This window comes from Octopus sinensis, linkage group LG3 (genome assembly GCF_006345805.1).
Source record: "Octopus sinensis linkage group LG3, ASM634580v1, whole genome shotgun sequence".
Taxonomy (NCBI): domain Eukaryota; kingdom Metazoa; phylum Mollusca; class Cephalopoda; order Octopoda; family Octopodidae; genus Octopus; species Octopus sinensis.
In genome coordinates, this window is record NC_042999.1 from 104,067,208 (window position 1) to 104,090,803 (window position 23,596).

The following is a 23,596-nucleotide window of genomic DNA, read 5'->3' on the forward strand; positions in this document are numbered from 1 at the left end:
ATAGTTTATCATATTTTGGCAGTCCTATCTATCAACTTACAAACTTACCCTATACACTGAAAAGCAGCTAAAAAAATATCCAGATAACAGGAATCCCAGGAGGGAATTAACATTTTCAGGAATGTAGTACAATTAAATCCAACTAAAGATCCAATCTTTCGTGATATAGGAGTGATTAAAAAAATTGCTGTTAAGTACATTTATTTCTTTAGGCCAAACAAAAGACTGATGTTCATAAGTAACAAAGGTTGTAGGTTTGGCTAAATTAGTTTTAGTGCATTACTAGGAACCTCTATGTGGTGGGCATTCAGCCTGCTAGAAATACCAGCCAAATATTTTCCAAACCACAATAATGAAAACAAAGGATGTTCTAGATGAATTTTTGATCATAGGTCTGTTTAGTCAAAGGTGATTTGGGGCTAAACACCACCACCACTACCATCACTACCACTACCATCACTACCACTACCATCACCACCACCATTATTATTATTATTAGCAGCAGCAGCAGAGGCAGCAGCAATGAAGGTAGCAACAGTAAGAGAGCAGAAAGATAATTGCAATTGGTTCATTCAGAAGATGAGGATGATGAGGTAGAGATCTACTTCCCATCACATCATAAATAGAAAATTAAAACATGTATCTTACCTTCAATTTATCTATAATCTCTTCCTGTTTTTCTCTCTCATTCAAATGATCATGTTTCTTACTTTCCAAACTCTGAAATTAAAATAGGAGGTGAGAGAAATGTTGTTGTTGTTGTTGTTGTAGTAGTAGTAGTAGTAGTAGTAGTAGTAGTAGTAGTAGTAGTAGTAGTAGTAGTAGTAGTAGTAGTAATAATAATAATAATAATAATAATAATAATAATAATAATAATAATAATAATGCTGATAATAATAATAATGCTGATAATAATAATAATAATAATATATAATAATAATAATAATGCTGATAATAATAATAATAATGCTGATAATAATAATAATAATAATAATAATAATAATAATAAACCACCTTTTCTATATGGACGACCTAAAGCTGTTTGCCAGGAATGACCAAGAGCTAGAAGGGCTGCTAACAACTGTTAAAGAGTTTAGCAATGATATCGGAATGGATTTTGACCTTGATAAGTGTGCTAAAGCAACTTTTGTAAGAGGCAAGCTCAGGCAAACAGCTTCTGTTAAATTAGATATTGACACTACCATCAAGGAACTTGACCCACAGGAAAGTTACAAATACCTAGGAATGCTACTATGAAGGAAAAAATAAGAAAGGAATACTATAGGAGAATAAGGCTTGTACTGAAGATTGAACTCAACTCCAAAAATTGCATTGAGGCCATTAACACCCTGGCACTTCCAGTAGTCCAGTACAGTTTTAACATCATTAACTGGAACCTTACGGAACTCCAACAGTTGGACAGGAAGACAAGAAAGTTACTGACATCCAAGAGCATGCACCACCCTAAGGCAGATGTAGACCGCTTGTACCTACCTAGAAGCAGCGGGGGGGAGAGGAATGATGCAATTAGAGCTGTGCTATAAGACCTCTACTGTAGGAATGAACAGGTACCTATCTAGTACAAAGGACTGGATGCTGCGACTTGTGTGCGAACACGAAAGCAGCAAAAAGCTACATTCTATTGTCAAGGAAGCTTATAAGTTCGAAAGGGAACTAGACATTACCTTGAATCAGATGAAGAGCCGGAAACCACTGCTACCAAGCAAGCAAAGCGAATCAAGCAGACTGCAAAAAAGAACGGGCAGAATCAAATTGAGAGGCGGTGGAGCCAGAAGCCCCTGCATGGACAATATATTCTCCGAAGCCCAAATGCTGATGTAGACCAAGCAACAACCCATCAGTGGCTGAAGAGCTCTGGATTGAAAGCAGAGACTGAAGGTTTCATATGGCAGCACAAGATCAAAGCTTGTTTACCAGAAATTACCAGGCTAACGTTCTCCGAAACGGTACTGACCCTAAATGCAGATTCTGCGACACATTTGACGAAACGATAGACCATCTCGTTTCGGGATGTCCTGTGCTGACACCAAACGTATACAAAAATCGCCACGATAGGGTAGGACAGTATATACATTGGAAGATATGTAAACACTGCAAATCCGACACTCCTGCTAACTGGTATGAACACCATCCTCAGCCAGTTGTTGAAGGTAAAGATGTCACCATCCTCTGGGATTTTCCAGTCAACACTGACAGAACGATCAAGGCTAATCGACCAGACATAATTGTTAAAGACAGGGAAGAAAATACCTGCAGACTAATAGAAGTAAGCGTCCCCACTGATAAAAATGTATCTGTCAAGGAATTTGACAAACTTAGTAAATACAAGGACCTGAAATCGAAATACAGAGGATGTGGAATCTTAAAACAAAAACTGTTCCTGTTATTGTAGGTGCCCTAGGTATGATAAAAAAGGGATGTCAGAAACACCTAGACAATATCCCTGGAAAACCATGTCTCAAGGAAATCCAAAAGATTGTGCTAACAAGTACTGCCCCATCCTTAGAAAAACCCTATCAATGTAAATGTTTGTGTTTGCATTACATGGAGATATATATCTACTTCCCCTCCCCAAGCTTTCAGCTATATTTCAACAACTCTTAACCTTCACTTGCCCTAGGGCACCGGTGTGCCCCGACAGGTGATTGCATCAAACATGCAGATTAAAAGTAAATGACAATGATAATAATAATAATAATAATAATAATAATAATAACATCAACAACAACAACAGCCACAACAATAACAATAATAATAATAATTATTATTATTATTTCTTTTATTTTCTGCCAGGGTGATGAATAAGGCATAAAGGGTTGGGGTTTACAAAGAATGAAATGATAAAAAAAAATGTAGAAAGTATGCGGCAGGTACAAAATAAGAAAATATACATAGTATACATCAGTTAGAAAAAGGATGAAGATGATGTGATCCTCCTGATACAGGAGGACGTCTAGGGACAACCATACCCCTCCCCCCATCAAAGATCTCACTGAACTCCTTGAACTCCAAAGGTAAGTGCCCTCTCCACTTTCTGTTCTCCAACTTACAGGCCTACACTTAGAGCAGTGTCATCCACTTTGCCATTTTTGCATCTTCCACCCACCTTTCAATAAATTCTGTTGATGATAACACATCCCTCTCAATCTTCCCTTTTCTTTTCAAATGAACCTTGAAGAAGTCAATGAGGAATCAACCAAAGAAGAAGAATGGCTCTGTCCTCATACCTTTCAGCCTTGATCACCAGATAAAGGAAAAATGCTTTACCTGTCCTATTAGACAAAGGCAGTGGGGCAATCATAACTAAGGCATTGGCTGATAGATGAATCTGTCTCACATGCAACAGCAGCTGTTCAACATAACTTCACAAGACAGCAATGCATAGACATTGAACAAGTGTGTGAAGAATAGTTTTGTTGCTCTGCGAATACCTCAGACAAGCCCACCTTTAGTTCCTTTGTGTGTGACTACGCAGCCTTCATGTTTCAACTGAAAAAAATGTTCAAGGGTCATTTTCACAGCTAGTACATCAGTCACTATGCCTTTACTAAACACCTCTTCTAGGTTGCTCATGAGTTTTCCCCTCTAATCTATTTCTTTCTACAGCTAGTTCTTTGCTAAATACTATTGATTCTATCCTCTTTAGGGTGGCCAGTTGTTGACAGTTGCCCCTATCAACTACTGCTTGACTTGTTCACTAATCCAGTCCCTGTAGTCTTTGCAAGCTGGGAAGGATGCACCCAACTTCCAATATCTGGATCCTTGTCTATTAGTCTTACTAAATTGACTGTGCAGATCACAAATTTGTGGTCTGTGTTGCTGACTAGTTTAATCTGTGGACATCCCCTGCTATCCCTATCTACAGACCTAATAAATACTCTATTGTGATCTGGATGACCTGCTGTCCACACTGGCACTTCAGGGAAATCCTGTCAATACCTGGCAGACAGTTGGAAACAGGTTTTTGAGGCGTTTGCATTCCCTTCTGCTATACACTAACCCAACACAATCATTCTGTGCATTCAATGTACAATTCCAGCTTTCCACTAGTACTACAGTATGAGACATTTCCAGGAATGTTTCTGGACACCTGAAGAAATCTGGCCTTCCAGCTCCTATTGGGGCATAAATGACCACCAGAGTAAATGCATCACCTTCACTGCCATTCACACCTGGGACCACTAGTCTACTGACAATGTCCAAGAAGATTGCCTTTATTTTGAGACTTATGGACTTTTGGAATAGCACTGCTACCCTGCTACCCACTTACAACAGACCACAAGTTAGGAATATCTCAGCTGTTGAATATGGGTGCTCATGTGTGCATACTAAAAATCCTGGTCTTGCTGATGGTATAGCCATTTAGGCTAGAGAAAAGAAAATGAAATTATTTTACCTTTATCTTTGTGGATGGCTGTTGAAACAGCCTTCTCTTTGGTTGAGGAGGGAGCGGGGAAAATTTTCTCTAGTAAGCTGTTTTGGGGTACTTACTTAACTGATGTCCTGGGGGAATTTCTCTTTTAAGTCCAGATACATATTGACATTAATTTGTATTAGTATTCTGTTTGATGGTGTTTTTGGAAGGCGTTCAGCAAAACCTACCCCTCTTGTTGAAATATTTTTGTTGTTAGTTACTCTACTGAACAACAGTGAAATTGATAAAGGAAAAGGTTATATGAATGGGTGACTGTTGGTCATTTTGTAGTTTGGGTGTTTCTTTTTTGTTTACATGATTTTTTAAAATTCATTTGTGGTTGTGAAAGTAATTGTAAAAGTTGGTCCTCTTGTTCTGGTGGTGTTGATGTTTTTGGTGTTTGATTTTATAACAAATTTTCTATATCACCATCATATCTTATTACTGTCTCCAGTTTGGGCCGACCTCTATTTATTTGAGTTTGAGTCTTTCTTTCATCCTCAACAAAGGCCTTGTGGTGAGATTTCAACTAAACCTTCTCATAACAAGATATTTGCTTCTGTGAAGCCTTAGTCAGAGGAAAGGGGCAGAAGTGTGCTAATTTTTCTGTCTTCACCTACTGTTTGAAGAAGGGATTTTTCCTGTGGAGTTGGTAATAATGGTGGAGAGCATTCTGCTTTCTCCACCATGGGTTAAAAGGCTTTGAGGTAGTTTGAATTCCCACACATGAAACATTTAGGTGTCCTTCTCTCTATAAACAATGGTATCTGCTCATATTCCCCGAAACAAGGAAAAATCAGGAATGTGATTGATTTCTTATGGAGAAACCAGTATCTGAAATTCCATTGTAATTCTAGTCCTCTTGATGTTATGAGGTGGACTTCACCAACACAATCTTGCCATGCTCTTCCAGAATGGCTAAGACTCTTGCCAGAACTTGATGAACCAGTATGATCTTGACTTGAATTCAAGTCAACCTTTCACCCATATAATGGGGAATTGCATGTAATTGTCTGTGAAGTGCAATTAATTGTTACCATTCTTTAGGCTCCTTGCATATAGCAGCTACTGTCATGTACTGTTTTCCTTTGTATATATGTAACACTGAGGGCCACACACCTAGGTGACATTTTTCAGTTTCTGCCAGAGCAGGAAATTTAAGTTTTCTCTCCTTGTGAAAATCTTATGACTTTGAGATTTTGATGATGTGATTGTATATTTTTAGCTTGACATTGTAGATTAAGTGTCAGAAGCTGGATCTAGCCAGTTTGAACATGAAACATGTAGGATATTTTGCCAGGATATGGCTGGTTTAAATGCTAAAGAGTTAATTCACATGTCGAGGTTAGATACTCATGCTTAGATACAATTACTTCCAACATTACATGCTCAATAGATGCCACCATGCATCCCATGCTTGAACCTGTAATTTCTGAAATCCTACCAGCTGCCCACTGGGATGATTCTACTTTACAAAGACTGTGGTCTATAGAGCCACCCTCACACCAACCAGTGACCTTACAAGACACTACACTGGCATGATGCACTTTAAGGAAAGATACACACTACACATGCACTCCTTCAGGTGTAGGGATAGGGAAAATGTCACCTCTCTGTTCTGCTTCATTTGAAGATGCTGGTATCACTTCCCCAACATCACATGGAGCATATACGATAAGGCAACCTCCTTACTCACCTGGGGTTTGTAATTGCCAACTCTGCCTCCATAAGAAACTGCACATACTGCACCAGCCTGCAGTATCTATTAATAGAAGAAAAAATGACCTATCTTATTGTTGCCACCAGATGTATACCCTGTTAATAATCTTCAAAGCATTGACTGCTGATAACCCTTATATTCTGGCCTAGGCCTAGTTGGCCCATATATAATGATAGGATGAACAAACTACTACTGCCCAATTAGGTTACAGTCTACTATAACTCATGTCAGTCATGCAAATTTATATATAACCTGACACCATCAAATTAGTTATCTCCCTTCGTGATAACTATTGTCACTGAAATAACAAACTTTACAGATTGATGATGACATTTTGTCACTTCAGTCATATGCAGTATTCAATGTAAAGAGCTGATGTATCTGAAATATCACATTCTGCAGAATGCTAACAAAATGACACCAATATCCTGTCTGATTCACCACATGGACCTATCAAGAAAATAACTGATGCTGCTATGATAGCGAAAGTAAGTACATCACCTGAACTTACTATGAAGGCTTAAATACTTTCCCTCAAAAGGTCTTTTAAATTCTCTTCACCCCCTCCTCCAAACATTTGATGATGTGGACATCATGTGCACCCACAAAACTTTAAGTAATGTGGAGCTGAATCAAACTATCACTGTGTGTGTGTGTGCGCACGTGTGTTGTGTGTGTGTGTGTGTGTGTGTGTGTGTGTGTGTGTGTGTGTGTGTGTGTGTGTGTGCGCACATGTGCATGTGTGTGTACATATGTATGTCTGTCTGTCTGTCTGTATGTATGTATGTGTGTGTCTGACAGTCTGATTTGGCTTTGTTTTTATGGCTGGATGCCCTTTCTAATGCCAACCACTCCAACAGTGTAGTGGGTGCTTTTCACATTCCAGTTACGTAACACTGGCATTGGCCATGACTACAATCTCATTTGGCTCGACAAGTCTTCTTGAACTTGAACATGGTATATTGCTAAAGGTGTTACACACACACACATGCACATTCACACACTTGTTTATGGCTGGCTCTTAGAGCTTCTGGGAACTAATTTACTCACAAGACATTGGTTGCTCAATATGAGGTCTTCATAGAAGACACCTGATCACACTACCCTGCAGTGGAAATGAACCCTAAACTACATAGGTATGAAGGGTACTTCTTAACCACATGTCCATGCCTGCCTGTATTTTGAAATGGCTGTACAACATAAGATCAGCCTTCATCACTTTCTCCCTTGTATTTATTGATCTTCCTCTTCTAGAAGTGCTTTCCACTTACATCATTTGGAACTCGTTTGTACAACTGTTATATGTGCTATATGGCATTTTATCTACTGCTTTTGCTGATTCTGCCAAATCCACCACACTTCATGTCTGATGAAATTATAGCAATGTTACTGTCTATCAAAAAAGATTCAATGAAATTATACTAAAAAATAATAAATAACAGCAAAAAACATTTATTTTAAATTCAATAGATGCAGTTAATCCAATTAGATATCTAGTAAGCTTCGTTAATCAGTTAATGCTGATCACATTCTCAACAAGGCTGAATATCTTAATCGACAAATGACATAATTCCTGTTCAAAAGGTCAACATGTCCTAATTTATGGATGTTGCAATTTTAAACCTAGCTCTTCCTAACCATCACTCAAAAAACAAAAGTTGAAATTTAATTTAATACTGACGTTCTTGATTGAAGGCGGATGATGTTAGATACATACACATACATATATGTGTAGGTGCATGTGCACACACATACACACACACACATACGCACACACATACACACACAAAACATGGTTTCAGACTCAATTACACAGTATGATACCTTGGGCAAGTGTCTTCTACTTTAGCTCTAGGCTGACTAAAGCCATGAGGGTAGATTTGGTAGATAGAAACTGAAAGAAGCCTGTTAGATGCATATATATATATATATATATATAAGTGTGTGTGTGTGTATGTATGTATATATATGTATATGTGTGTGCATATATGTATGTGTGCATATATATGTATATCTATCAGTCTATCAAACTATGTGTATGAACACACGAACATACGAGGGACGTTCAATAAGTAATGCCTCTGACCCACTTCCAGGTGTTTGATCTAGTTGAAATTTTGCATGTGCAATTACTTATATCTCTATAGATTAGGTGGCAAATTACAGCTCTGAACTAATTATGGTTTCTGATTTACAGGTGTTTGAACTGAGTCAAGTGTGAAATGGAGCCTGTTGAGTGTCGAGCAGTGATCCGGTTTTTGTATTTGAAAGGACGCACACCATGGGAGACTTTTGATGAAATGAAAGTAACTTATGGTGATGATGCCCCATCATATGACCTTGTAAAACGCTGGCATCGTGAATTCAAACATGGTCGGAACTCTGTGGAAACAGCTCCCAGATCTGGTCGACCCCCTTCTGCCATTGATGAGGCATCTGTCCGTCAAGTTGAGGCTGACATTTTGGAAGATCGACGCATAACTATTCGCCAAATAGCCCATGAGGTCAAGATTAGTACCGGGTCAGTGGAAACTATCATTCATGACCATTTGCATATGCAAAAGGTGTCTGCCAGATGGATTCCCAGGTTGCTCACACCTTTCCAGAAGCAAGAACGCGTCCAGTGCTCGAGAATGAATTTGGAGACGTACCAAGAAGATGAGTCAAAATTTTTCAAAAGACTGATTACACAGGATGAAACCTGGGTCCATCACTATGATCCATTGACCAAAGCCCAGTCAATGCAGTGGAAGTACCGTGACTCACCTCCTCCAAAGAAGGCAAGGGTGCAGCCCTCTGCTGGCAAGGTCATGCTCACAGTCTTCTGGGACCAGGACGGAGTAGTGATGACAGATTTCCTGGCAAAGGGTACCATAATTACAGGAGCCTATTATGCTTCACTTTTGAGGAAATTAAGAGAAGCTATCAAAATCAAGAGGCGGGGCAAGATCAGCAAAGGCATCCTCCTCCTGCAGGACAACGCTCTGGTCCACAACTCGCGTGTCGCCAGATCAGAAGCACAGGCGTGCGGCTATGAACTCCTCCCCCACCCCCCTACTCTCCTGACCTTGCACCCTCTGATTTTCACCTCTTCCCAGCCATGAAGTTGTTTTTGAAAGGAAAGCATTTCCCAGATGATGCAGCCTTGATTTCTAAAGTCACGTCGTGGATGGAGGACCAAGCTGGGGTCTTTTACAAAAACGGTCTCCAGAGCTGGATCAAATGATGGGAGAAATGCGTAACTCTGAGTGGTTCCTATGTAGAAAAAGACCAATAACTGTGCCAAGTTCCGTTGCTCTACTGGTATGGGAAGTGGGTCAGGGGCATTACTTATTGAACGCCCCTCATACACACCCACTCACACACAGACACATGCACATTCAGGCCCAAGCATGACTGTTTGATTTAGAAGTTTGACTAGGTACCCATGACTTTGGGTTCTGTCTTACTGTATGCCACTTGCCCAAAGTGTCACACAGTGTGGCTTGTGAGTGGATGTAGTAGACAAAAACTGAAAGAAGCCCTGACTGTAGTCCAATGACTGAAACAAATAAATGATAATATATATATATATATATATATATATATATATATATATAGGAAGTTATAAAGTGGTGCACAAGCACTCAGCAGAAACAGCTGTAAGCTAATGAAGATGATTATATCTGTTCCCTTGTCATTTATCTAATTTCATATTACATTTAGCATTTGCCTAATGCTTCATTCTGAAGTATAGACATATTGAATTCAAACACTAGATTATTAGTTTTACTATGCCTATGCAAAATGTTTATATATATATATATATATATATATATATATATATATATATATATATATATATAGTGAGAATTTACAAAAAAAAACAAAAGATGAAGATGGGTGTGTAAACAACGAACAGATGTATTAGTTTAATGCTTGGGAAGTGAGAAAGTCTTTTATGTTTTGAGCCTACGTTCTTCGACAGAAAGGAACACAGAAATAAACAGGGAGAGAAAATAGAAAAGGTTTAGTGGTTAGTGATCTATCATGTATGTATAAGCATGCATACATGCATGCATGCATGCATGCCTACATACATAGATACATACATACACACATAAAATACTGTTAAAGAACAAGAAAAGTCAGTCCTCCAAACCCAAAACCTGTGCATCAATAGTCTCTCTATCTCCCCCATTCCACACAAAGAATGTTACATGTACCTAGGCATAGACCAAAATGTATCATACGAAGGCACTGTGAATAATGATAGAGTAACCCAAGAATGTTTCACCAGACTTAGGAAAATATGGCAGTAGGAACTCTCCTCTTATGACAAAACAATATCCCACAATGCATTTGCAGTAGCAGTGCTGAGCCCAACATTCGGGATACTTGATTGGTCTGTAGAGGAACTCCACTCCATAAATATCAAAATCTACAAAATCCTGACAACAACTAGAAACTTCTACAGAAACAGTTATGTTGACAGGCTCTACCTAAGAAGAAATGAAGGTGGTAGTGGCCTGAGATCAGTGTAGACAGCCTTCGAATGCCATATGGTATCATTCAGGTAGCACCTGCTAAACAACAGCAGCAAAAGTAAATATATAAATGCAGTGCTGAAAAGTGAAATGAGCTACATTGTACGAGTTGGCAGCGAGCTCCTCAAGAAGCACTCTCTTCCTGGCGATCTCCTATACAGCCCCAAAACAGCTGGGCTTTCTTACCTCAGGGAAGACCTGGATGGAAAGCACTCAACATACAAAAGAATAAAAAAAATAAAAAAAATATGCATGGGTATGTTGCCCAGAAGCTTGAAAAAGACAGTAGAATTGACATGAAGTGCAGCCTCTCTAGGTTACAAGACCACTACATCACATCACACTTTGAGGGCTATGCATTTGCAATCCAGGAACAAGAGATTGCCACAAAGTACCTAGTGAACAAGAGAGACAGTGATTCTCTTGTAATCCCTAGGTGCAACCACATGTGTAGGCTATGTCATGTTTCTGTGGAAGACATCATGCATGTGATGAGCAGCTGTCCTAAAATGTCGTCATGGTACTACCTCCCTATGCAGCACGATGTTGTTGCCAAAACAATTTATAATGCCATCTGCAAAGAAGACTGTCCTGAAATAAACTTAGAAAATCCCTCTGTTAAGGAATACATTCATAAACACCAACTCAAGGCATACTGTTGGAATATTCCCATCAAAACTTCTGTCAAGTGTAAACATAACAGGCCTATGTACCATCATAGAGGTCAGCTGCTCTTCAGATATAAATATCTCTTTGAAAATCAAAGAGAGAGGGCATCTATGGATAACTGCTTTGAAACCTCCAGCTTCTATATCCAGACTATGAATTCATATTCATACCAATAATAACTAGAGCAGTAGGTTTCGTTAGAAAATGCTTAAAGGAGAATCTGGATAAACTGGGATATTCAGAAAAAGAAACTGAGCAGCTAATTTGTACATTACAAGTGCAATCTGTGAGTGGAACAGTAAAAATATACAAGACTTTTCTCAAGTTCCAAATATGAATTTGTCTGTGTTAACTACATCCCAAAGATGGAGCCTTGTATCTTTGTTGGAAACTGGCTCCCTCCTCAGGGAAAGACTTACAATGATTAAAAAATAGAAGGGACATAAAACATCAAATGACTTTTGAAACCATACAAACCTTTTCTTTATTAACATTTGACATCACATGATAATTGTAAATGAGGGTCACTGTTATACAAATGGTGCTATTCATTTCCAGTCTTCTGAAAAACATGTCTTGTCTTAGGGAAATATTATCTTGCCTGGAAACAAGTGAGAGTTGGTAACAGGAAGGGCACCCAGTCATAGAAAACCTGTCTCAATGAATTCCATCTGAACCATGCAATCATGGAGAAGTAGACATTAAGATCGAACTTGCAAGACCAGGTTCCAGTTGTCTATTTTGGCATGCTTTCTACAGCTGGATGCTCTTCCCAAACCAACCACTTTGCAGCGTGTACTGGGTGCTTTTTATATGACACTAGCATCTGTGCTTTTTATGTGTTACTATCACGCATGGCACAATCACCAATGCTTTTTACATGGCATCATCACTAGTGTTTTTTATGTGGCATCACCACCAGTGCTTTTTATGTGGAACCAGTACCAGTGCTTTTTATGTGCCACTGTCACCAGTCCTTTTTTGCATGGTCCTAGCGAGCACCAGTGCTTTTTATGTGGAATGGAACCCTCACCAATGCTTTTTATGTGGTACTAACACCAGTATTTTTATGTGCCCCCCCCCATCACTAGTTCTTTTTTGTGTGTAACCATCATAAATGCTTTTATGCGGTACCATCATCAGTGTTTTTTTATGTGGCACCAGTGCCGACAGGGTCACCAAGTACTTTGCATGACAATGTGTATGTGTGTCTTTGTGTTTGTGTTTCTCACTCCCTACCACTTCACAATGGTGTTAGTTTGTTTGTCCCTGTAACTTAGTATTTCAACAAAAAGAACCAGATAAATACCCAAGCTTAAAAATAAGTATGGGAGTTGCTTTGTTCAATAAAACCCTTCAAGGTGGTGTCCCAGAATGGTTGCACTCTATTGAGGGGAAACATGTAAAAGAAATAAAGGAATACATAAGTAGACAGGGTATGATCTGAGCGGTACCTTGCCTTCTTTTTCTAGCAAATCAAGCAATGGAAGTGAAGCCTCACCTCCCTCTACCTACATGGCTTGACATGATTGTAGTTCTTGAGTTGTTGTAAACATTACCTGATTCTATAAGGATATGACCGAAATAAACTCTCCAACAATGTGCAAATAATAATTATGAGATGTGTGTGTGTAGCTCAAATCAAACTTCTCTGATGGTTGGCTGCCATCAAACGTCAAGTAATTTGAGGAAAAAAAAACAACAAAAAAACGTAGCCTCCAGGATGGTTAATTTGTATCACTAACACTTCCAGTAGAACTAATCCTCTTTCATGCATGAGCTGATATAATTGTCTCAGATTGCAATGGTTGTTGGATATTGAAATCAATAACGAAAAGGTAACAACAACATCAACAGCAGCAGCAGCAGCAGCAGCAGCCACAATAACAACAACAATAACAAATGACAATGATGATGTTGACAACACATAAAACGACTGCAACTGAAACTGACAGAAATACCACCACCACCACCACCCATCATCATCATCATCACATTCAACAACAGCAACAACAACAATAGCAAAAGGTATTGTTTCAGTAAGATTAATACTACATATGCTATTGCACCAATATAATAAAAACATACCAGTGCTTTCAACTACCATTACAGACCAATGTGGGAGTCTTTATGCAGTTGTTAGTCAACCTGCTAGAAATAGCAGCCTATTATAATACCTCAAAGTACATTGTTTTGTCTTACAAAAGGAATGAATATATTAGGTAATGTGATCCTACAGACTCATAAAAGAAAACAAAATGACCGTGGGCGGAAGGTTCTTATTAGACCTGACCTCAGGCAAAACAACCACCACATAAGATGGGATGGTCATTACTAGAATAACTTTGATCTTTGTTTTGCTTAACCAGGGCTGGCTTGAGGCTACTAAACAACCACAATTAAAGATGAGATTATCATAGCTCAAACGTGAGTGCTTTGCGTATATATCTCTTTGATCAGGACTGACCTGAGGCTAATCAACAACAATAACAACAACAACAACAGCAACAGCAGCAGTAGCAGCAGCAGCAGCCACAGCAGAAGCAGCAGCTGTTTAAGAATTTGGACCTGGAGATCCCCATTTCCAGTGACTTCGAGGGCCACCTCCCAGTGGTGTTGGGCATTAACAAAGAGCCCTCGACTACAAGACGACCAAAGATTTTTTTTCATTTTTCCAAGGTCTGGGGTCTCCTGCCCCTAAGCCCTAGACCATCACCTAATCACCCTTACCCATCTTGTTGCTTAACAAAAACAGTAGCAGTAGCAGTAACAACAACAACAACAGCAACAACAAGAACACTACCACTACAACCACTGCATGGCACTTTTGGCAAGTGCTTTCTACTATAGCCCTGGTCTGATCAAATACTTGTAAGTATGTGTAGCAGACAGAAACTGAAAGAATCCTGTTATATCGTCATTATTTAATGTCCATTTTCCAAGCTGGCATGGGTTGGATGGTTTGACAGGAACTGACAAAGGCAGGAGCCTCACCAGGTTCCACACTAGGTTCCATTGTCTGTTTTGGTATGGTTTCTAGAGCTGGATATCCTTCCAAACCCCAACCACTTTACAGAATGTAATGAGTATTTTGTATGTGGGACCAGTACCAAGGTCATCAAGTATTACTACCACTACAACCAATCCCATTGCTCCCTAATTTTAGACTTTAAATACTCCGAGTTTTTGTTCACAAACTTTAGGGATAATATCTTTTGGTCAATGTTTTTCATCTCACTATATTGGGAAACTCTCCCCTACCCTATTTTTATTTGCATGTGGAACTCTTCCAGTGTTACTTTCTGATTAACCCTTTGTTACTGTATTTCTTATTTCTTTATTGCTCACAAGGGGCTAAACACAGAGGGGACAAACAAGGACAGACAAAGGGATTAAGTCGATTACATTGATCGCAGTGCATAACTGGTACTTAATTTATCGACCCCGAAAGGATGAACGGTAAAGTTGACCTCGGCAGAATTTGAACTCAGAAAGTAACAGCAGACAAAATACCTATTTCTTTACTACCCACAACGGGCTAAACACAGAGAGGACAAACAAGGACAGACAAACGGATTAAGTCAATTACATCTTGAAAGGATGAAAGGCAAAGTCGACCTTGGCAGAATTTGAACTCAGAACGTAACGGCAGACGAAATACGGCTACGCATTTCGCCCGGCATGCTAACGTTTCTGCCAGCTCACTGCCTTAACTTGTTACTGTATTTCTGTTGATATATACTGTCTTTAACTTTTATCTTTTCCTTGTTTCAAGTATTGGACTGTGGCCATGCTAGGGCACCACCTTGAAGAATCTTTAGTTGAATGAATCAACTCTTTACAGTGTTTTGTTTTTACTTATCCTATCAATCTCTTTTACTGAACTGCTATGTTATGGGGATGTAAACAGACCAACATTGGTTGTCAAGTGGTGGAGGCAGGTGCAAGTACAGACTCAATGACACACAGATATATATATATATATAGCAAGCTTCTTTCAGGTTCCGTCTACCAAATCCACTGACAAGGCTTTGGTCAGATTAAGGCTATAGTAGAAGACACTTGTCCAAAGTGCTATGCAGTGGGACTGGACCTGGAATCATGTGATTAGGAAGCAAGCTTCTTGCCACACAGCCACGCCGGCATCTGCTTCACTTAATTTTGAAAATAATGAAGAATTTTGTAAAATAATTTCGTCATTATCAGTCTGGTGCTTGGAACATAAATTAACAAGAAATTTTGATGGGATTTGGTTTCATATTACCAAGAGCTGTTTCAGGCAGTTTATTATCAAAAGGGTTAATGAAACTAATTTGGTTGTTAGTTTCAGCAGGTCAACCAATTACAAAAAAGCACCTATATTGGTTATTTCCAATGTCCTAATTCCTCCACATTTAATCTCAAGTGCAGAAATTTGCTTTTTAACAAACACTACATAAATTTTTATTACATATATATATGAATTAGTAAGCTTGTATAATTAAATCGTCAATGAATCTCATTTCCCAGTATACTCAATCTTTTTTATGAATGGTTCTATATACTAAGTTGGTTACGGGTTTAGTAGGCAATAGGGAAAAATATATTCCGGTGATAATAACGAAAAAATAAAATCTCAGAAATGTGCAGAGTAGTCTCCCTTGCTTTGTTCAGCCAGCTAATTTTAGCGCACTGCTAATATTTTTCTCTCTAATTAGGCCTAATGTAGTTATGGCAAGACCCCCCCCCCCAAAAAAAAATCCACCCTTAAAACAAATTTTTTTTTCGACACCCTCCCCCATTTTCGGCTACGGGGAATACGAATCTGCAAACAAAATTGACAAAAATTGACATTTCTAAATTATCACCCATCCCCATTTCCTTCATTTAAAACTTTTTTCACAATTTTTCTTTTCAAAATATGCGGAAAAATACGGAGATTATGATTCTGTAAAAAATTTTCAAAAATCTTAGTAAAATTTTTTTTAAAGATTTTTTTTTCTAAATATGCAGAAAAATACAGACATCATTATTCGGACAAAAATTTCAAAACATTTCTGTAATTACAATTATGATTTTAGGGTTGAGGTTATGTTTAGGGTTAGGGTTAGAGTTTTAGGGTTAGGGTTAGCGTTTTAGGGTTAGTGTTGTGGAAAAAATCAAAATTGAAGAAGTTGATGGGGAAAGGTGGGTAAAAAATTTCACAATGCTGATTTTTGGCAATTTTCCGGGACTGCCATATCCGAAAACGGGGATTTTTGGCAAAAAAAAAAAAAAAAAAACTAATTTGGGAGAAAATGGGGCGTGGGTGGGTGGAAGTTTTTTCGTGGTTATTTCTGATGCTAAAAGCCCACCTTTTTATACCGCTACAACAATCAGGGATGAATAAGGGCTCAACATTCTCAGTAATGTATGAGAAAATTAACTTCAATCTGCTCTATTTGTCCTAGTTAAAAAGAGAATAGTCTACAACAACAACAACCTGTGCTTACACTAACAATGATGGTTGTCACACATATTTCTTGCTGAACACTCTGCATACATGATTTATTTATGGTGATTAAGTGTATGTGGTGTACATTAGCTCACTTCCTCCATCATATTGATGTTGCCTGAACATGTGCCCAATGTACTACAAGAAAGAAGGTTCTGCAATTCTGCTGAAGAATCTGCACACAAAATTTGTTTATAGTGATTGAATGTATGTGCTGTACGTTAACTCTCTCCTTTCTTGAAATCGATGTTGCCTGAAAAGGTGCATGCTGTACAACAAACATATCAGGAGATGCAATGACTGTATTGTTTAACTTTCACTATTCCATGCTTGCATGAATCAGACAGACAGCTCTTGCTATTGCCATCCCTCACCTCTTTCCAAGCAAGGTAATATATCACCATAGTCAGAGATGTTTTACATGAAAGACAGGAAATCAACAACATCACTTGTATGATGATGGTACTCATTTACAGCCATCACATGATATCAACACTCATACACAAACACACGCACTTGCATGCACACATACACATGCACACACATATACGCACAGACACACACACACACTCACATGCACACACAAATATACACACACTTGCACATATACACACACACAAACACTCATATGCACACCTACTTCTAAAACGCGGTGGGTACTTTCTTCTAAGTCAACTTTCTCTATTCTTCCAATTCTGTCTTGACAATGGTGTTACTCCAGAACAGTGGAAAACTGCCAGTGTTATCCCTCTGTTCAAAAAAGGTGACCGCACATCGCCTGTCAACTATCGCCCCGTTAGTCTTACTAGCTGCATCACCAAACTGATGGAATCCTGTATCAGAGAAACCCTCTGGAACTTCTGAAAGTCTCACAGCCTCATCCAGCCGTCACAATTTGGATTTATTCCTAACTCCAGCTGCTGTAATCAACTCATAGAGTTTCTTGAGGACGTTACCCAAATCACTGATTGCGGATCCTGGGTGGATGTTGTTTACCTGGACTTTGCTAAGGCTTTTAACTCTGTGCCACACAAAAGACTTATGGTGAAGCTCTCTGCGTTGGGCATAAGAGACAAACTCTATAACTGGTTGAAGTCCTTTATCTTCGGCCAAAAAGAGGTTGTCACAGTTCTAGGACAGCACTCTTCACCCTATGAGATGGCATCTGGTGTACCACAGGGATCTGTTCTTGGCCCCCTTTTATTTGTTGCATATGTTAGTGACATAGATGCCAACTTAAAGAATGCCACAATGCTGAAATATGCAGATGACATCAAGCTGTACCTCGAAATAAAGAGGTCAGATCCTGTACACTATAGATCTCTATTGCAAGCAGACCTGGACACAATGCAGCAGTGGATCATGGACTGGCAACTCAAGCTGGCTGTGGACAGATGTACCACCATGCATTTTGGGAGGAGAAACCCAGTGTCCACCTACTCCCTCCACAACACTAATCTCAAAAAGTCTTCATGTGAACATGACCTGAGTGTTATTGTCGACAGTGATTTGTGTTGGACAAGACACATCGCTAAAATTGTCAAGAAGGCTGAGGGTGTCTTGGCATCACTCACAAAATCCTTTGTGAGTCGCTCTCTGGCTATCTATCTGCGGCTTTATATAGCTATGGTAAGACCTCACCTGGAATTTGCATCACCGGTCTGGAACCCCTATCTTGCCCAGGATATCAATCATCTGGAAGCTGTTCAGCGACGTGCAACCAAAAGAATACCCTCCATCAGGCATTTGCCATATTCTGAACGCCTTACTTCCCTGGGCATGGACACATTGAAACTCCGACGTCTGGCAGCTGACTTGGCAGACACCCATAAAATTATCAACCATCTTACAAACAATAACTCTGAGCACCTTTTCAAACTCCACCCGTCAAACACCCGTGGACATATTTACAAAGTCAGAAAACAGCACAGCTCCCATGACTTTGGGAAACATTTTTTCACGCTGAGAGTTGCTGAAGCATGGAACAAACTGCCGGCATCAGTTGTTAGTTGTCGGAGCACTGCATCCTTCAAAACTTCCATGCTTTCTGAGATTCGCCATCACTACACCTGATTTTCTCCCCTCCATTCACACACAAGCATGTATCTGACTCATACATTGTTCTCTTTCCAGACATTTGTACATTACTGCATATACTCTATATGCACTTTCTGACAAGTTGTGGTGCACCTGAGTACTGTATACAATAATTTCATTATTATATTAAGGTTGCCATGCAACTTACAAGACAATGAACCCCAAGGAAAGCGGTGGGGGGGAGTCAGCTTTATGCTGGGAGAGGGTAAAGACCCCCTTCAGTCATGAATAATCATGGGATTGCACCTAGAAAGTTCCTCTCCGAGGCACAAGTCTGGGCAAGGTTGTTTATGGAAGACCAACAGTCACCCATGCACACCAGTCTCCCTTCTTCATGCCAGCGATGTTATCCAAGGCAAAAGGCAGATACAGCTTGGCACCAGTGATATCGCAACTCATTTTAACAGCTGAATGAAGTGGAGCAACATGAAATGAAGTATCATGCTCAAGAACACAACACACAGCCAGATCTGGGAATCGAACTTACTACCTCATGACTGTGAGCCCGATGCTCTAACCACTGAGCCATGTGCCTTCACTGGAAGATGACGATTAAAGTATTAGAGAAGTGGGGAGATGGCAGAGTAGGTTCTTGGAGAAGAGCTGCATGGTTACTCATATTTAGTTGGAGAGAGAGAGAGAGAGAGAGAGAGAGAGAGAGAGAGAGAGAGAGAGAGAGAGAGAGAGAGAGAGAGAGAGAGAGAGAGTAGTAGGAGCTGTGAAGAGATAGATATTAGGGATGAGGTGTCCAGGTGACTCCTCAAGGCATGTGGTAAGTATAAGTGGGTGGCTTGGGTGGGGGATTGCCAGACTATGGGGAGCAGAAGATGAGGGGGATGGAAAGGCAACTGGCAACTGTAAAGAAAAGTGATGGTCGTGGTGGTAGTAATGGTAGAAGTAGTACCAGTATGAACTGTAATAATAAGGGTGATGGTAATGGTAACGTTGATAGTGAAAGTGGTGAGAACAATGAAGGAAATATCTGATGGTTATTGATGGAAGTGACAATGATGGTAATGATGATGATGATGACGACGACGACGACGATGATGAAGATGACGACGATGATGATGATTAAATTGTTGGTGGGAAGAAATATTAAAGACAGGGAAGAGGTGAGAAATTGGAAGATCATTATATAAAAAAAAAGGATGATCGAGAGAGGAATTTTTCTTTTCATTTAATGCTTGAGTAAATCAATGAAGAAAACATTAAATAAATAAATAAATAAATAAAAGACAAACAACAACAGCAACTACAAGAACAACAATAACAACTACAAAGAAATAAAAAAAGAAACAAATAAAATGGCGAACAACCTCTTCATATATTCTACTGATTTCTGTGATTTTAACCAACAGCTGTGATTACGGAACAATGAATGTTCCATATATGTTCAGGAAAATGATTGTTAATATATTTTAAAACAAAAGATTAAATACCAGCACTGGTTTGGTGTTTGGTTGCTGAGATTTTTAATGAACTAATAGTAAATATGCTGAAACTAATAGAAGGGAAGGAAAAAAGAGTGTATGGAAAGAGAAAGAGAAAAAGAAAAAAACCCAGAATATAAAGAGCTAAAACATAAAAGACAACCAGATGGAGAAGCAGCTCAAATTAGAATGGATCTTTGAAACCAATCTTACATTATAATTTCTCTTCTCTTATTCATTTAAGCTATCTCTATTTTTACTTGCTAAGCTTAAATATCATCACTGTTAAATTTGTTTTCTTTTCTATTTCCTTTACATATATGCAGTTTTTAGACTTAGTTACAAATTGAAAAATAATTACTTTCAGTTATTCACTTATGAGTGATTTTAATTTTTATAATATCCTATACTAAAAGCATGATTAATGTATTTTAATCAATTTACCATAAGTTTTTTTTGGAAGTTTGCAGAATCTATTTTTCAATCTGAAATTGAAGCACTATATTTTATCTTTTGTTTTTTTATCTTTAACTTGTTTCAGTCATTGGACTGTGGCCATGATGGGGCACTGCCTTGAAGAGTTTAGCCAAACGAATTGACACTGGTACTTGTTATAAGTCCGCTTGCTACTTAATTTACTAGCCTCTTCTGCCAATCTGTTTAAGTTACAGACATATTGTAAACAAACTAATCCCAGTTGTCAAACTGTGGAGGGAGCAAATACAACACAAGAACGAACACACATGTGTGCACACACACACACACACACACACACACACACACATACACACAGACACACACAGACAGACAGACATACACACACACACACACACACACACACACAAATGCACAAAACTACTGGCAGGACATAAATATATATATATCGATCAAAAGTCAATGGAAATTGTAGTTGTGATACTTGTGCCGGTGGCACGTAAAAAGCACCCACTACACTCACGGAGTGGTTGGCGTTAGGAAGGGCATCCAGTTGTAGAAACACTGCCAGATCAGACTTGAGCCTGGTGCAGCCTCCTGGCTTCCCAGATGACGGTTGAACCATCCAACCCATGCTAGCATGGAAAACGGATGTTAAACGATGATGATGATGATATATATATATATATCCTGCCAGTAGTTTTATATCATCATCATCATTTAACGTCTATTTTCCATGCTGGCATGGGTTGGATAGTTTGACAGGAGTTGGGCGGCTGATGAGCTGTCTGGTCTCCATGTCTGTTTTAGCATGGTCTGTATGGCTGTGGGCTTTCTCACTGTTTCCATCTATCAAATCTACTTGCAAGGCATTGGTATTCGTCGACTCAGGGCTATAGTAGAAGACACCAGCCCCAGTGCTGAGCAGTGAAACTGATCCCAAATCTATATGGTTGCAAAGTGAGTTTGTTAATTACACAATCATACCTGCATTGGTATAAAAAAAGGAAAAACAAAAAGGCAAAACCTGTTTGCATGTCCCAAGTTTATTCAGTTCTATATTTAAGCGATGAGGAATTATGTACATTATTTACATTTGACGGATATTTGTTTGTTGTTAACATTTCGGCTGATATACCCTCCAGCCTTCATCAGTTGTCTTGGGGAAATTTCGAACCTGGGTTCTCATTCCTAAGGTATTTTTCGATGTTGTTATTATTATTATTATTATTATTATTCAGGTCCTGAATGAGCTTATTGTATTCAATACTTAGGTGCACAACAACTCATTGAAAAATGGTAAAATAGGGGCCAGAAATCAGTATTAAGTCAAATAAAGAAAGAAAGTAATAAAAGCTAAAAGTTCATGTGTAGTACTCAGAATAAAACTCAAAGAGATCAGTAAAAGAGCTAGAAAGAAAGAAATGATGCATAGACATGTCAGGAGTAGAAATGCTAAATTTTGGGAAGCATGGAATTTTTGAAAGAAGACTTCCAATCAGATGGGAAGATGATTTAAGAAAAATGTTTGGAACAACGTGGAGGAGAATGGCTAAAGCACAAGGGAATGGAGTAAATGCTGTGGCCAAGTGTCGTCTATATGGAGAATCACTGGATCACATCTGTGGACTATATATATATATATATATATATATATCTCGTCATCATCATCATCGTTTAACTTCCGCTTTCCATGCTAGCATGGGTTGAATGATTTGACTGAGGACTGGCAAACCAGATGGCTACATCAAGCTCCAATCTGATCTGGCAGAGTTTCTACAGCTGGATGCTCTTCCTAACGCCAACCACTTTGAGAGTGTAGTGGGTGCTTTTACGTGCCACTGGCATGAGGGTCATTCAGTCGGTACTGGCAATGGCCATGCTCAAATGGTGTTTTTTATGTGCCACCTGCACAGGAGCCAGTCCAGTAGCACTGGCAATGACCTCGCTCGAATGCTTTTTCACGTGCCACCGGCACAAGTGCCAGTGAGGTGACGCTGGTAATGATCACGCTCAAATGGTGCTTTTTGTGTGCCACCAGCATGGAAGCCAGTCAGCTGCTCTGGCAACGATCATGCTCGGATGGTGCTCTTAGTGCTCCACTAGCACGTATGCCAGTCAACGAATTTAATTTCGATTTCGATTTCACTTGCCTCAACAGGTCTTCACAAGCAGAGTTTAGTGTCCAATGAATGAAAGGTATGCATAAATGAGCTGGTTACACCCCTGGCAAAGGCCACAGGTTATGGTCTCACTTGGCTTGCCAGGTCTTATATATATATATATATATAGATATAGATATATTTTTTTTTATTATATAGACAGCACTGTGAAGTGCTCAGGTAGACAACCTGAGATGTCATGTGTATTATATTTAAAAATAAAATTCAGGTAGGTTCAACAATTTAGAATAATAATACAACATATACTCAGCCAGGTGATGGAATTTTTGAAGGATGCAGTGCCCTGATAGCCAATGACTGATGTGAATAGTTTATTCCATGTTACAGCAATTCTAAGTGTGAGAAAATGTGTCTGAAAGTCATGGGTGCTGCTCTGTCTTTTTTCTTTAATTTTTGTAAGTATGACACATAACTTAGTTGTTCAACAAACAGAAATTGATAAAATAGTTTATCAACTGAAATATGTATTAGGGTCAATATGATCAACTTAAAGCTCGAAGGTGGTACTCTAGCGTGGTTGTAGTCCAATGACTAAATCATCATCATCATCATCGTTTAATGTCCGCTTTCCATGCTAGCATGGGTTTTAAATCAGTAAAAAAGCAAATAATGGAGTGTGAAAGAA

At 39.0% G+C, this 23,596-nt stretch overlaps 1 protein-coding gene across 1 annotated transcript in view; it reads right to left on the reverse strand.

Moving 5' to 3' along the window:
* Positions 1–23,596, reverse strand: part of LOC115209060 (sporulation-specific protein 15) — a 327,011-nt gene that overhangs the window by 214,161 nt on the left and 89,254 nt on the right. The window contains exon 8 of the mRNA XM_029777134.2: positions 649–720. Coding sequence (XP_029632994.2) covers positions 649–720 — 72 coding nt within the window. The remainder of the gene's footprint in view (positions 1–648; positions 721–23,596) is intronic.